The sequence below is a fragment of the Amia ocellicauda genome, chromosome 18 (assembly GCF_036373705.1).
Source record: "Amia ocellicauda isolate fAmiCal2 chromosome 18, fAmiCal2.hap1, whole genome shotgun sequence".
Classification (NCBI taxonomy): Eukaryota; Metazoa; Chordata; class Actinopteri; order Amiiformes; family Amiidae; genus Amia; species Amia ocellicauda.
This window is the reverse complement of record NC_089867.1, coordinates 13,731,112-13,746,629: the sequence shown is the minus strand read 5'-3', so window position 1 is coordinate 13,746,629 and position 15,518 is coordinate 13,731,112. Positions and strand designations below refer to the sequence as shown.

At 38.5% G+C, this 15,518-nt stretch overlaps 1 protein-coding gene across 1 annotated transcript in view; it reads left to right on the top strand.

The window, feature by feature from the left end:
• The first annotated feature begins 8,872 nt into the window (after positions 1-8,872).
• Positions 8,873-15,518, top strand: part of LOC136714100 (ATP-binding cassette sub-family A member 13-like) — a 57,807-nt gene continuing 51,161 nt past the window's right edge. Inside the window, exons 1-11 of the mRNA XM_066691411.1 lie at positions 8,873-8,876; positions 9,160-9,281; positions 9,723-9,917; positions 10,354-10,530; positions 10,612-10,792; positions 11,379-11,518; positions 11,634-11,747; positions 12,646-12,736; positions 13,552-13,728; positions 14,280-14,586; positions 15,208-15,322. Of these exons, the coding sequence (XP_066547508.1) occupies positions 8,873-8,876; positions 9,160-9,281; positions 9,723-9,917; positions 10,354-10,530; positions 10,612-10,792; positions 11,379-11,518; positions 11,634-11,747; positions 12,646-12,736; positions 13,552-13,728; positions 14,280-14,586; positions 15,208-15,322 (1,623 nt within the window). The remainder of the gene's footprint in view (positions 8,877-9,159; positions 9,282-9,722; positions 9,918-10,353; positions 10,531-10,611; positions 10,793-11,378; positions 11,519-11,633; positions 11,748-12,645; positions 12,737-13,551; positions 13,729-14,279; positions 14,587-15,207; positions 15,323-15,518) is intronic.

Here is a 15,518-nt window from a genome sequence, read left to right as displayed (position 1 = left end):
CTTATAATTGCAATCGGAAAACAGGTAAGAGTGTGTGTATGGCAGAATGTTAAAGCATGAGTCCACATAACACATTCCTACATATATGAGTAAGAATGTGTCTACAATTCGTAAAATACATTTTCTTTTGGGATTAGTGCAGGTACTGTATTCCTAAATTGAATCGAATATGGTGGACGGATGAAAAAATACAAAATATGTATGCATTTGTATAATTGCATTGCAGTGCCTTGGCAGAAGGATCCTTTGGATTTGAGCAGAGTGGCAGAGTAGAGTATTTGGCAGGGGAGGTTGCATTGTGCATTTTCTGCTTCTCCAATATGTCACCAATAAACAGGACGTCATTGTGAACTGCTGATCCCTCACACAATGAAAAGTCAGGACAGGGATCAATTCTAGTTTGCATACACAGTAAACTCAATTATGCAGTTATTATAGGGCTCCCTGGTTACAAAATAGTTGTTATAACCTGAAGTACAGAGATTCAGGGGTAATGCAATGTGTAGACCACTTGGTGGTGCATGAATCTGCAGAACTGAGAGGCTAGCTTGTGATGTGAGCTGCTGTCTGTGTCCCCAACTACATGGCTTTCCAGATGAGAGAAAAATGCATACATACCCTTGCGTTTTATTTGACCAGCTACTAATGTGCTGTTTGGTTTTAGCATTAGCAGGTCGAATGCCCTTTTGGTACAGAGATAATGGTTTTGAAGTTTGCAGTGCGTCGAGTTGTGCATGTGGACAGTGTAAATGGCCGGTGCAGGAGTGCTTGCACATTCCTTGCTCTCAGCCACAGAGTGCAGGAACTGGAACGCTGGGTCTTTTTTTAACCTTGATTGAATTAATGGATTATTATAATATGTAGCCCATTTTAATCTCTCTGTCACTCGTATGGGTAGGAGCCAGAGTTATCTCTGTAACAGTCTTTATACACAGTGATTCACACAAACAGGACACTATAAAAATAAATAGCGGTCACATTCCTACCACAAACTGTCACAAACTAACATTAAAACTCCTGACATTTACATCTAGTTTTCAGGATTAAATGTTTTACCAAAAATATCCAATAGCAGAGATAGCAAATTACCATATAACATTAATTAAATGTGTAATATTTCAAATCAGGCTGCAAAACAAAGTGTTGCAATTAACCTGTGAAGAAATAGATTAGGGGAATCAAACTAAATCCCTACACCTGTGACACTGGACAATTTAGACTTTAAACACTCAAATACCTGACTGTTAACTTGAGCACAATTTTATCACGGTTTCCAGCCTCAATTGCAATGTTGTTGAGTTCTGGCTGCTCCTGAAAACATAGGTGCATTTTAAATTAGACCAAATCACATGCAGTCTACAGTTAGGATTAAAAAGTTTGCATTTGTGTTAGTGTGTATTTATCTATGTGTCTGTGTACTGGGTTGGATATGGAAATGTATACTCCTAATAACCAGTAAAGCCAGGAGAAAGAGCCAAGTTTATCAGAGCACAAACCATATGTCGTGTCATTGAAAAAGTGAAGGGACCGAATTGATCAGAACAATGGGCTCTGTTATGCATAGATTGCAAGCAGTCTGTGAAAATGTAGTCTTCTGTCAAAAGCAGATCCTCAATTGTGTGTAGCTGTTTCCTTTCCTTTAGTTGAATCTCTACCTCATTTAAAGGGTGCTTGCCAGAATATGGCACAATAAATGTGCATCATCTCTGAGCCAACATCCTCTTATGGATCAAACTAGGTGTATTCTCCTCTTTAGAAAGGATTTTCATTACTGATCTCTGCTCCATTTTCCTTATCTGTGATTCACAGTAGCACACTTGTATCCAATGTACTGCAGAGACTGTATTTTGAATCAAACTGAAATGAAACTTTTCCAGAATCAACAGCATATAGAATGCAATTTGTCAAAACTTGTCAATCTGTTTAGATCCAGTCCTTTTTTATCAAGTGTATAGCTGTGCTTTTGTCCCTTGTGTGTCAATTAAATGTCAATGAAGACACCATATTAAAATGAAAATGATTGTGTAAATAATGTCTCAAACAACTTCACAGCATGCATGGCTGTATATATGAGAATGAGCAACGCTTGCCAACGCAGTTTACAAAATGTTAGTCTAAAGCTGCCTTTGCTGTCTTTTAAATTGAAAGTTGAATTGAATCCTTTTTGCTGTGAATGCAGAAGGTATGTTTTGGAATCGCCTGACTTGTATTCAAAATCCAAACCCTTTTACAAAATTCAGTAAGCTTTAAATAATCCACTTACACTTTATTCCCTGCCAAGTAATAGCTTTTAACTGTATTTATGGAAAAAAGCATCAATGTTGTTTAAGAGAATACATTTAACAGAAGAAAAATAATATATAAATCAATATTGCCTTTGACAAACTCTGAAAGCCATTATTCATTAATATCCCCGGTTGGTCTGTCTAGTCCTTTTGAAGATGTTTGAGTCTGAAATCTGTGCTCCTGGGTTTTACAGTATTAATAAAGAATTATTTTACAACACAATAATGACATTAAAGACCATATCTTCTCTAGCATCTTCACTTACAAAACCAGCATATGATCCATGTTGTAGGATGTTGTTGTTCTTCTTTGTAAGTTTCTTATTATTATTCTTATTCTTAGTCTTATTCTTCTCCGTATATAGTTAGGTCCATAAATATTTAGACAGTGACACAGTTGTCATAATTTTGGCTCTGTATGCCACCACAATGGATTTGAAAGAAAACAATCAATATGTGCTTTAAGTGTAGACTTTCATCTTTAATTTGAGGGTAGTTACATCCAAATTGGGTGAACTGTGTAGGAATTAAACACATTTTTATATGTGGCCCCCCAATTTTAGTAATTGGACGAACTTAACATGATCATGAATTAAACTGTGAGTTCCAATACTTGGTTGCAAATCCTTTGCAGTCAATGACTGCCTGAAGTCTGGAACCCATAGACATCACCAGATGCTGGGTTTCTTCCCTGGTGATGCTCTGCCAGGCCTGCACTGCAGCTGTCTTTAGTTCCTGGAACAGTCTTAAAAATAAAGAACACACTGGTGAGCTCAGGAACACCAAAAGGCCCGGAAGACCACAGAAAACAACTGTGGTGGATGACAGAAGAATTCTTTCCCTGGTGAAGAAAAATTATTGGCCTAAACCAGAACACCCCCCAGGAGGTAGATGTATCCATGTCAAAGTCAACAATCAAGGGAAGACTTTACCAGAGTAAATACAGAGGGTTCACCACAAGATGTAAACCATTGGCAATCCCCAAGAACAGGAAGACCAGATTTGAGTTTGCCAAAAAAACATCTAAAGAACCTTGTACAGTTCTGGAACAACATCCTATGGACAGATGAGACAAAGATCAACTTGTACCAGAATGATGGGAAGAGAAGAGTATGGAGAAGAGAAGGAGCTGCTCATGATCTGAAGCATACCACCTCATCTGTGAAGCATGTTATGGGCATGTATGGCTGCCAAGGGAACTGGTTCCCTTGTATTTATTGATGATGTGACTGCTGACAAAAGCAGCAGGATGAATTCTGAAGTGTTTGGGGCTATATTATCTGCTCAGATTCAGCCAAATGCTTCAAAACTCACAGTGCAGATGGACAATGACCCAAAGCGTACTGCGAAAGCAACCCAAGACTTTTTTAAGGTGAAAAAGTGGAATGTTCTGCAATGGTCAAGTCAATCACCTGACCTGAATCCAATTGAGCGGCATTTCACTTGCTGAAGGCAAAACTGAAGGCAAAATGGTCCAAGAACAAGCAGGAACTAAAGACAGCTGCAGTACAGGCTGGCAGAGCATCACCAGGGAAGAAACCCAGCATCTGGTGATGTCTGTGGGTTCCAGACTTCAGGCAGTCATTGACTGCAAAGGATTTGCAACCAAGTATTGAAACTCACAGTTTAATTCATGATTATGTTAAATACTTTTGAGCCCCTAAAATAGGGGGACCACATATACAAATGCGTGTCATTCCTACACCGTTCACCCAATTTGGACACAACTACCCTCAAATTAAAGATAAAAGTCTACACTTAATACACGTATTGATTATGTCCTTTCAGATCGATTGTGGTGGTGTACAGGGCCAAAATGATGACAATTGTGTCACTGTCCAAATATTTATGGGGACACAAATGGAAATTGGGCTTCAAGGCATTCAAGACAGAAAACAGGTGACACTTCTTCACACAGAGAGTCGTCACAATCTGAACTCCCCAGCGATGTGGTTGAAGCCGACAATTTGGGAACATTTAAAAATAGACTGGATAGGATCCTTGGATCACTTAGTTATTAATGCACACCAAATGAGCAGGATGGGTCGAATGGCCTCTTGTTTGTAAACTTTCTTATGTTCTTATATCTTCTTATTGTTCTTCTTTCCATTTTGTTTTCTACTTTAAAATACAACTATGGCCTGGCATGTCAAATTTTGGATTTTGGATTTTAGCTGGTAATTTATTAACATGCATCAGATGAAAAGGTACTTTTTAGACTAAAGGATTGTGGGCGTAATACAGCAAAGGCCACATTGTGTTGTGGATGCTGAGTCATCGAGAACACTTAAGAAAAGTACTGAATAGTAAGTTATTCACAACCAGAATGATCGACTGATTAGTTCTCTCATCTACAATTTTCTGTTCTTGTGTTTTATATACATTTTCTTTGTCTTGCTTTTGTGTAGGAATCAGTCATCATATGGTTAGATCCTCTCTATGTGAGTTGCCACAGTTTTATTAATTCCAGCTTTCAGCTTTCACAAGCCATGGAACGACTTGTCAGCGATCTTAGTAACCTCACCAAGACCAGATGTGCATGCCAGCTGTCCCCTGAAAAAATAGAACAGTATTTACACAGGTAGGTCCATGATATATAACATCTGCATAAAACTGGAAGAGTGATTTCTTACTCCAAGAGGCCTTCAACCCTAATTTACCTTACAGTTTATTTATCAGGGTAATGTATGTTCCTGTATCTGTGTGCATGTGTGTTTGTCTTATGGTATTTGATTTTATTCATGTCTTTTTTGTTGTTTGTTTTTTGGGGTTCGTAGGTTCAATGTGTACCTGGAAGAATATTTTGCTGAAAGTACCTTTGTGCAGTTACTAAACATGATACAAAACCTGAGTGGTAAGTTTTATGCAGAGATGATCTGATTCCTTCTGAGCATTTTGAAGAGATTTGTATAATACATAAACATATTAGGATCTATTTGTGCAACCTAATTCATTGTATTATGTTTAAGACTGACTTTCTCTCTTTTTCGAGTATTCTGTAAGATTTAAAGTACACTCACCTAAAGGATTATTAGGAACATCATACTAATACTGTGTTTGACCCCCTTTCGCCTTCAGAACTGCCTTAATTCTACGTGGCATTGATTCAACAAGGTGCTGAAAGCATTCTTTAGAAATGTTGGCCCATATTGATAGGATAGCATCTTGCAGTTGATGGAGATTTGTGGGATGCACATCCAGGGCACGAAGCTCCCGTTCTACCACATCCCAAAGATGCTCTATTGGGTTGAGATCTGGTGACTGTGGGGGCCAGTTTAGTACAGTGAACTCATTGTCATGTTCAAGAAACCAATTTGAAATGATTCGACCTTTGTGACATGGTGCATTATCCTGCTGGAAGTAGCCATCAGAGGATGGGTACATGGTGGTCATAAAGGGATGGACATGGTCAGAAACAATGCTCAGGTAGGCCGTGGCATTTAAACGATGCCCAATTGGCACTAAGGGGCCTAAAGTGTGCCAAGAAAACATCCCCCACACCATTACACCACCACCACCAGCCTGCACAGTGGTAACAAGGCATGATGGATCCATGTTCTCATTCTGTTTATGCCAAATTCTGACTCTACCATCTGAATGTCTCAACAGAAATCGAGACTCATCAGACCAGGCAACATTTTTCCAGTCTTCAACTGTCCAATTTTGGTGAGCTTGTGCAAATTGTAGCCTCTTTTTCCTATTTGTAGTGGAGATGAGTGGTACCCGGTGGGGTCTTCTGCTGTTGTAGCCCATCCACCTCAAGGTTGTACGTGTTGTGGCTTCACAAATGCTTTGCTGCATACCTCGGTTGTAACGAGTGGTTATTTCAGTCAAAGTTGCTCTTCTATCAGCTTGAATCAGTCGGCCCATTCTCCTCTGACCTCTAGCATCAACAAGGCATTTTCGCCCACAGGACTGCCGCATACTGGATGTTTTTCCCTTTTCACACCATTCTTTGTAAACCCTAGAAATGGTTGTGCGTGAAAATCCCAGTAACTGAGCAGATTGTGAAATACTCAGACCGGCCCGTCTTGCACCAACAACCATGCCACGCTCAAAATGGCTTAAATCACCTTTCTTTCCCATTCAGACATTCAGTTTGGAGTTCAGGAGATTGTCTTGACCAGGACCACACCCCTAAATGCATTGAAGCAACTGCCATGTGATTGGTTGGTTAGATAATTGCATTAATGAGAAATTGAACAGGTGTTCCTAATAATCCTTTAGGTGAGTGTATGTAATTATGGGTTTTATGTGATCCTTATCACTGATACATATTAAGAAACTCCTGAGAACAAGGTTTCCAGATCTCTTCGAATTGCATTAAGCTGTGTGCAATGAAATTATGTGTGAAGTGTAAACGGCTTCTCTTTTGATCACTATCACAAAAACATGACTGTGCTGCTAAACACATTAAATGCATGAATAATAAAATATCTTAAGCCTACAAAAGTTACAATTTATTCAAGTTACCTAACTGGCCTTTCAATACATACACAATACAAATGGATGTTTACTTTGTATATATTTGGTATTGTTCTTGTTTTCTCTCTTATTTCAAGACGCATTCATTTTTCAAGGTCAGCAGTTACCTTCCTAAATGTTTTCAATCAGACCTGAAAATCCTTGTTCTGTCTGACTTCAGTTAAACAGAGAAAGAGATGTTATTTGAAGACAAATTGATCTGAATAAGATTTGGTTTAATCTATCCTTGTTTTTCCATTTGTGTATATGAGTGTTTGTATGTATGAAATGCAGTGTTTAAACAGAAACTGATAACCACATTATCCGTTTTTGGTAGAGAAAGTTATTTCAATGACTAAACTTGATAAATTGTTATTGTTATAACGCCTCTCTCCAATTTTTTTCCGAGCCATCCCACAGACCAAAATCCACATTTTTTCATAAACACTATTCTACAGATAGGATTTTGGAAGAAATTGAACATTTAAAATCTTTCCTAAACCATTTCTAGAGGCATATATATATATACACTCACCTAAAGGATTATTAGGAACACCATACTAATACTGTGTTTGACCCCCTTTCGCCTTCAGAACTGCCTTAATTCTACGTGGCATTGATTCAACAAGGTGCTGAAAGCATTCTTTAGAAATGTTGGCCCATATTGATAGGATAGCATCTTGCAGTTGATGGAGATTTGTGGGATGCACATCCAGGGCACGAAGCTCCCGTTCCACCACATCCCAAAGATGCTCTATTGGGTTGAGATCTGGTGACTGTGGGGGCCAGTTTAGTACAGTGAACTCATTGTCATGTTCAAGAAACCAATTTGAAATGATTCGACCTTTGTGACATGGTGCATTATCCTGCTGGAAGTAGCCATCAGAGGATGGGTACATGGTGGTCATAAAGGGATGGACATGGTCAGAAACAATGCTCAGGTAGGCCGTGGCATTTAAACGATGCCCAATTGGCACTAAGGGGCCTAAAGTGTGCCAAGAAAACATCCCCCCCACCATTACACCACCAGCCTGCACAGTGGTAACAAGGCATGATGGATCCATGTTCTCATTCTGTTTACACCAAATTCTGACTCTACCATCTGAATGTCTCAACAGAAATCGAGACTCATCAGACCAGGCAACATTTTTCCAGTCTTCAACTGTCCAATTTTGGTGAGCTTGTGCAAATTGTAGCCTCTTTTTCCTATTTGTAGTGGAGATGAGTGGTACCCGGTGGGGTCTTCGGCTGTTGTAGCCCATCCGCCTCAAGGTTGTACGTGTTGTGGCTTCACAAATGCTTTGCTGCATACCTCGGTTGTAGCGAGTGGTTATTTCAGTCAAAGTTGCTCTTCTATCAGTTTGAATCAGTCGGCCCATTCTCCTCTGACCTCTAGCATCAACAAGGCATTTTCGCCCACAGGACTGCCGCATACTGGATGTTTTTCCCTTTTCACACCATTCTTTGTAAACCATAGAAATGGTTGTGCGTGAAAATCCCAGTAACTGAGCAGATTGTGAAATACTCAGACCGGCCCGTCTGGCACCAACAACCATGCCACGCTCAAAATTGCTTAAATCACCTTTCTTTCCCATTCAGACATTCAGTTTGGAGTTCAGGAGATTGTCTTGACCAGGACCACACCCCTAAATGTATTGAAGCAACTGCCATGTGATTGGTTGGTTAGATAATTGCATTAATGAGAAATTGAACAGGTGTTCCTAATAATCCTTTAGGTGAGTGTATATATATATATATATATATATATACATAAATGAACACAAACAGAAGTCAAAACTATTTTCTCAAATAGCAGAGTTCTATTTGAGCTGTCAGTGCAGGTCAATCGTCAAGTAACTTAAAGAGAAATCAATTTGCACTCCTGGGCACTAAGACACGGATTCCCTAGTAACAGTAAGCTGAATTAAACTCTGATCCATTTATATTATCCATTTGGCCTTAACTCCAATATTTCAGCTGGAAGCATGAATAGATGAAGAGTAAGACAACATTAATTTATTAAGGGACAAAAGTGCATTACAGTTTTAATTTAACAGCCGAATCTTAAGGAGAGCTCTAAATCTGAAAGGTAGCCAATGCAATGAAACCAAAAAGGGGGAAATATGGGTAAATGCCTCTAAAATTGCCAGCAAAGGTCAGTCAGTAGATTTTTTAATGTATTCTCATCATAAAGGGCATTTCATAAATCATAGCCAGGCAAGGAAGTGATGGCCTGGATAACCATGAGTGTTATCCGTCCACTGCAAAAAGGTGATTTGCAATATGACTTCCTAATGTTTTATTTCTGGAATTGTGTTTAATGTGTGCATTACAATAAAGTAAAATAAACGTCTTACTTGCAATTTTCATAAAGCGAATACTCAATAAATATTTTTTTCTCTCCCTTGAGATCTCAGTATTGGAGCTTGTGTGCAGAACATAAGCAAGCTTAGATTGCATCTCTGGAACAGGACCAGTCTGTCCTTTGAAACCATTGAAAACATCTTGGCAGCGAACTTCACCATGTCAAAGGTAGGAGCAGAATATTCTCTCACTGCATTAACAGCCGTACAGCTCCCTTGTGGAAGTCTTTGTGTTTCTAATTCTAACCTTTGTGCATTTGCTGCATCCATTAGTAGGATATAGTAATTCAGTGCAGTTTTGTAACCTCAGGCTCCCACAGCAGTCAATACAATTAAAGCAACTGAAAATCAAACGTTAATATGACTTCAGAACAGAAAAAGCCTGAGTTGGCACATTAAATGTCAGAGCGTTTTACCTATCGAAGTAGGAGTTCTGAGAAATGGAAAAGTGTACTGATCAAAGTACTGCTAAATTATTCTGTGGATTACATCTAATTTATGGCAAATTGGGGGGTTTCTAGAACAGACTGTTTTGTACTCTTAACGTTCCCATCTTCTTTGCACATGAATCATTTATTGCATCGTCCATCTAATATTTCTTTCTCTATAGATCTCTGCAGGTGCTCTCGCCACCATCTTGACTGGGAGATGTGATGAGGAAACCCTTAAACTGATACTGTCCTTTCCCACAGACAGGAACATCTCAAACACTGTTCAAGAATTCTGCACGTTGTCTTCAAAGGACCTCTATTCTCTCTTTGTAACAGTCAGTCAGTACTTTGACATTAGAAGCATCATCTATAAGGTATAGCACAATGTTTGGGTGAAGCCTTTTAATTCAGTTTTTGTGGGGTTGGAAGAAGTAAAGTGGCCTGAAGATTGATCACTGACAGGGCACGTGTTGCTTGCTGTGCACGGGTGATTGATAGATGTCCAAAATTTAAATTGCCTAGAGTTGTTTAGCTGAAAACTCCCCTTATTCTTTCAATAGCTTCCACTGAAAATCAATAGCAATTAATCAAGGATCTCAGAAGCTACCCTGAACTAGCATCTATCTTTGGCTCCCCCTTGTATACATTTTTATCCATCTCTGATTCCTGCTATATCTGCGGGTTGGCAAACAAGCCCGCTTCCTGGTTTGTTTACCACACATTCCTGATCACTTTGACAGTTTTTCTTATCTAGTAATGGAAAACTAGTTTTGTTCAAATTTGTGTTGTATTTTTGTGTTTGCGTCCCAGGGCTTTATTCCAGTAGTCATGCCAGTTAAAATCAATCAGATCATGAGCCATGTGCTGGACATGTTCTCTAGCATTGCTGTCCTGACCAGTAAAGCTCGTCCAATCATCCGCCGCCTGCCGGAGCTGCTGGGGTCCTTGTCAAATCTGGAATTGCCTGGCGTACTACAGTTCCAAGAGGTGCGAGCACCAGAAAATAAAAATATAAATCATTTCTCTGGCTTGTTACACATGTATTTATTCATTGATTTCTATTTCTAGGCATTGGCAGGCACCGCGTTAAGGGTGTCGTCTGCTAGCTCTTGGCACAGAATGTCCAAGATGGTTTGCAAGCAAGAAGTACCTGCCATGTTAGCAGAGAGCATAATGTTGTCTGAGTTGCCCCAAGTCACCAAACTCACCACGGAGGACATTCAGAAGTACGGCATACCCTCAAATTCCAGTGAGTGACGTCTATGTGTAATACTGCCTGTGCCAGATATAGATCCGAATGTAAAGATTCTGAATCAAGGAAATAAATTGCCAACCTGCCTCAGGCTTTTTCTGTGTGGCCTGTGGATTCCATTGTCACAAGAATGATCTCAGACAGTCATAATAAGGTGCAGACCTGGAAACAGCTGGTGTACCCCCAGGGGTAGGCTGTGTTTGGAATTTAGTTTGAGGCGATAGAATGTGTTCAGTCAAAAACATTTGAAAAGAAAGTGTGGCAGATCAATGACTCTGAGAATGCGTTCCAAACATGAATTCTGAAACAACTAAGTTTTACAAACCTAATAACACGTTCATAAAAAGCACTGCGTAATGTAGCAAATAGGATGCATCTTGTTAAAAATATCAGTGTCCAAAAACAATATCCTAATAGCTTCCTATTGAGGGATGCTGAAATGGATTTACTCCATATCTCCTTTTTAATAAAGTGGCACGTAACAGAGTGTCAGACAACAAACAAATGTGTCTAGTTTGCGTAAATCCTTCTTTAAAGAAACACCAACAAGATGTAATGCCTTATTATGTTATTTTTGTTGCAGCTGACTTTTGCATGGAGTTTTATCAGGACATTCTGCAGTCTCCCAGTGGAGCTCTCCTGTGGACCTTCCTCAAGCCTTTACTACAGGGTAAAATCCTCTACTTCCCACAGACAGCGGCCACACAGGAAGTGCTGGGAAAGGTACGTGTATTTTTTTATTTTATTATCGTGCTCTGTACTGTGTTAATGTACTTTTAATTAAGACACTTCCCCCAACCCTCCATGTAATTCTGTTGATATCTTCTCCTCGTGGCAGGCTAATGCTACATTTGAATATGTCAAAAAACTCAAAACCTACGCAGAAGCATGGCTCAGAGCATCAGATATGCTGGGGAAGAAAGAGAGCATCCTCATGATCAATCAGCTACAGGTAAGGGAAACAAATGTGTCTGTTCAGAGTCGAGCGCAGCGTAAACACACAACACATCTGCATTATTGAGTATGCCTCTTTAACCAATGTTACATTAAAAGGAAATTATACGATTTTAAGATCATTAGTCAGGTTAAAAAAAGAGGAGGCAATTTTGTTAATCTTGCTTGTTTGATCGCTAATAGCTTATTAATTCAAGACTTCATCAAGATGCCAGAGCACTAGTTTTTAGATCATCATGAGGTAGTTTGTTCTAAACACCTACAAATCTTCAAAGAGTAATTATACATTTCTGCTTCCTAGTAACCTTGTAGCACGAGCCTCAGCTCAGATATTTGTAATGTAGCTGTATGGCTGGGAATAAGTGGTGTTCAGATTTGATTAGGATCTCAGGGAATGTTTTTCCTTCCTTGCATGTAAAATAGAAAATTCATTATGTTGGAACTGTACATAAATCTCCTAGAATTTACACTCAGTGTGCAGATTGGCCTCTTCTTTATGAGAAAATGTCTGTACGTGTAAAGAGGAATATCAGGACAGTTCTGGGACAAAAAGAGAAATACAAAAAGAAAATGAGGTGCCACCCATGAAGTGTGAAATCTTGCTATAATAATGTTCATCCATTGTCCCTTTTTAAGCAGGGTGTGGCAAAACAAGGATGTCCCAACACTTTTAATTTGTTAAGGAAAATATAAGAAATAATTATGACATTGAGGTCATGATAGTCTGGAATAATATGAGCTGGGAGTTGAGACTGGTGAAGCTTTAGTCATTTTTGTATCTATAACCTAGTGATCTTTTTGCAGAGGACATAATGTGCATATTAAATCATTCAATGTGTACAAAATAACACAAAACAAAGCAATACATTGAATTACTATGTAAAGTATTCTTGCAGGGGGCTTTTCAAAATAACTTTGTTCAGAGCTTCATTGAAAGTCAGTTAAATATTGATTTGGATATGCTGTCTGCAGAGCTTCAAGCATATGGTAAGTTGTTATTTATTTATTTATTTATTTTATTTATTTCATTTTTAAAAAATGACGTCAAAAGCTGTTTGAGCAAAACAGTAAATGTCTAGTCTCTCATGTGGCAAATCTGTACATATCAGTTGTGTTTTAACGCTTAAATAATGAATGTGTTCTGTTAACTATGGTATCCAGTGCAATATATTTATTTTGTGAATTTTTAATGTGGTTTATGTTGTATACATTATTCATAAAGATCATAAATACATTTTTATTTGACCACTTGAGACTGTAACTCATTATAAAACTGGAGAAAAGTGAACATCCTCAGTAAACTAGGAGATCAATGTCATTTAAAGACTGACCATATCAGACACATAGAATGATGGATTCTTTATGCCAAAGAATTTCAGTTTCTCTGGCAAGTCTGATGTAATTAAAACCACACATTGTTTTCCCTTATTATTTTAATTGTATTTGTTTGTGGTGTGGAAACTAACCACTAAAGTGCAGTTTATAACTTTTATATGTCTCTTATTTGAATATTAGACATGTTTTCTGGATTCTATTGTCTTTTAGGTGCATTATTTTATATTGTATAAGACAACCTCTGCATATTTCAAAATACATATGTAACAAATGATTTAATGGTGAGTGTTAACCTTAAAATATAATAATTAAAACCCACACAGAACACTAATTTAAAAAGCCTGAGACATGAAATTGGAATTTATTCAACACAAATCTCTGATTGTACATTTACAACATAATGGCAGAGCTAAGCAGCGACTTTGTGATGATTAGTAGCAACATTCTGCTGTTGTTATTGTTGTCAGGGAATGCTATAAACAAGACTTTGAGTGATCCAGCGACAGAACAGATTAACTTGCTATCTCAACTCATGGTGAATATCTCAGCTTGCGTATCTCTGGACCGCTTTTCTGGGTTTGACTCACTGGCGGAAATGGAAAGAAATGCCCAAGAGCTAATGCAACAAAACAACTTCCTGGCAAGTAAGTATGTTAGCGCTATTGAGTATTGTGCTTATTTAGCTCTTATATATTCTTAACACAGAACATCCCAGTACGTTTCACATTAAAAGTCCCAGGAGACCACTTTAAGATTGGCTCCTGTCATGTCACTGTTGTTTCAGGATTCACATTTTCACTTAATCGAATCTGTCAGGCTATATCAACTCTCCTGCAGTGTTTTTTTAATGGATTGTGTAAGGTGTAAGGTTAAAAACAATGAGTAACGTACAGAAGGAAGACAACTAAGATTGGGGCTGGTGAAATACTCATTGTATGAAGTTTTTATTTATATATATATATAAAAATATAAGGCAGACTTAAAAGTGGATAGTGCTATTCCCACATACACTGTGAATTCACACTCTTAGGGAAACTATGATTGATGGAGTGACAGTTCCTCAACAACTTACTAGTGGAGAATTCCTTTTATTTTCGTGGTGGCCACACTGGATACTTATCTACTGCAAAACAAAAAATACAGTAAAAAGAATCAGTCAATCAATACATAATATTGTAATTTGTCTCTTCAAAAGGTGTGATTTTCAACTTGAGTGGCAGCCAGGAATCTCCCAGTCCTCCTCCAGGTTCGCTTCCGCCCCATCTGAGCTACACCATCAGAACCAGTGTCCTCCACAGCATGAGGACGGACCAGCTGCAGAACCCAGTGTGGGCGGTTCATCCCAAGAGCGTCCCCATGGCCAGCTTCCGATACAACCGGGTCTTTGTTCCCCTGCAGGACATGATCGAGCGAGCAATCATTGCTGTCCAGACGGGGAGGGATGTTTCAGACACCCAGTCGATTGTCCAGGCCATGCCTTACCCCTGTCACATCCAAGACCAGTGAGGGTCTCTCTTGATTTTACACTGCTTATCCGCTGGGCAGTAATAATGGAGTGCTGACTTGAAAGATGATTAATAAGTTTGACTCACAGACTTCCTAAAATGTGTGGAAAGAAAAAGGTTACAGTAAGACTTGATTAGAAACATTAAGAAGATGTAAGATGTTTTCTACACTGTTTACACAAAGGAATCATTTCTAATCTTTCCAAAGGCAACAAACCTAGGTTTGTTGATTTGTTTAAAGAGTTCAATTTTTACAGCTGAGAAAAACGACAAAGTGAAGGAGATCTAATTAAAGTTTAAAAAGCCCTTAAAGCTAAACAAACTAAAGACAGATGATATAATTACACACTTACAAACAAATGCATATAAAGGGTAGGTTTGCACATAGAGATGTGGATTTCTTCAGAAATGTTACTTATCATCAATGCTAAAAACGTTCTATTCTTCAAATTACATCATCCCTTGTCTTGGCGGTCCAATCAACACTATTCTTTGAGGCGAAAATAAATACTCTATGTGTTGATTTGAAGAATAATACCTAGAATAAAATATTCTATCTTCTTGGTTTCCTTCCTTTTAATCTTCTTCCTTCTCTCTTTCTTTATTTTCATGTGGCAGGTTCATGAGCAGTGTTGGGTTTTTCCTCCCATTACTGATGATGCTGTCCTGGATGATCTCATTGGCCAGTATGGTCCGAAAGCTTGTCTTTGAGAGAGAAATGCAGCTGGAAGTGGTAAGCAGGTTATATTGGTTTCATTAATGGCTCATTTACTCCTAACTAAACCCTTCCTCAGTGATTAACTGCACAGCTTGAGGAACCTTATTTCAGTGCTATCACACTGAAACTGCAATCAACCCTTCCTATAAATACAATATCAATATCAAGAAATTAAATACAAACACCACCTTATTTACACCTTGCCATATTA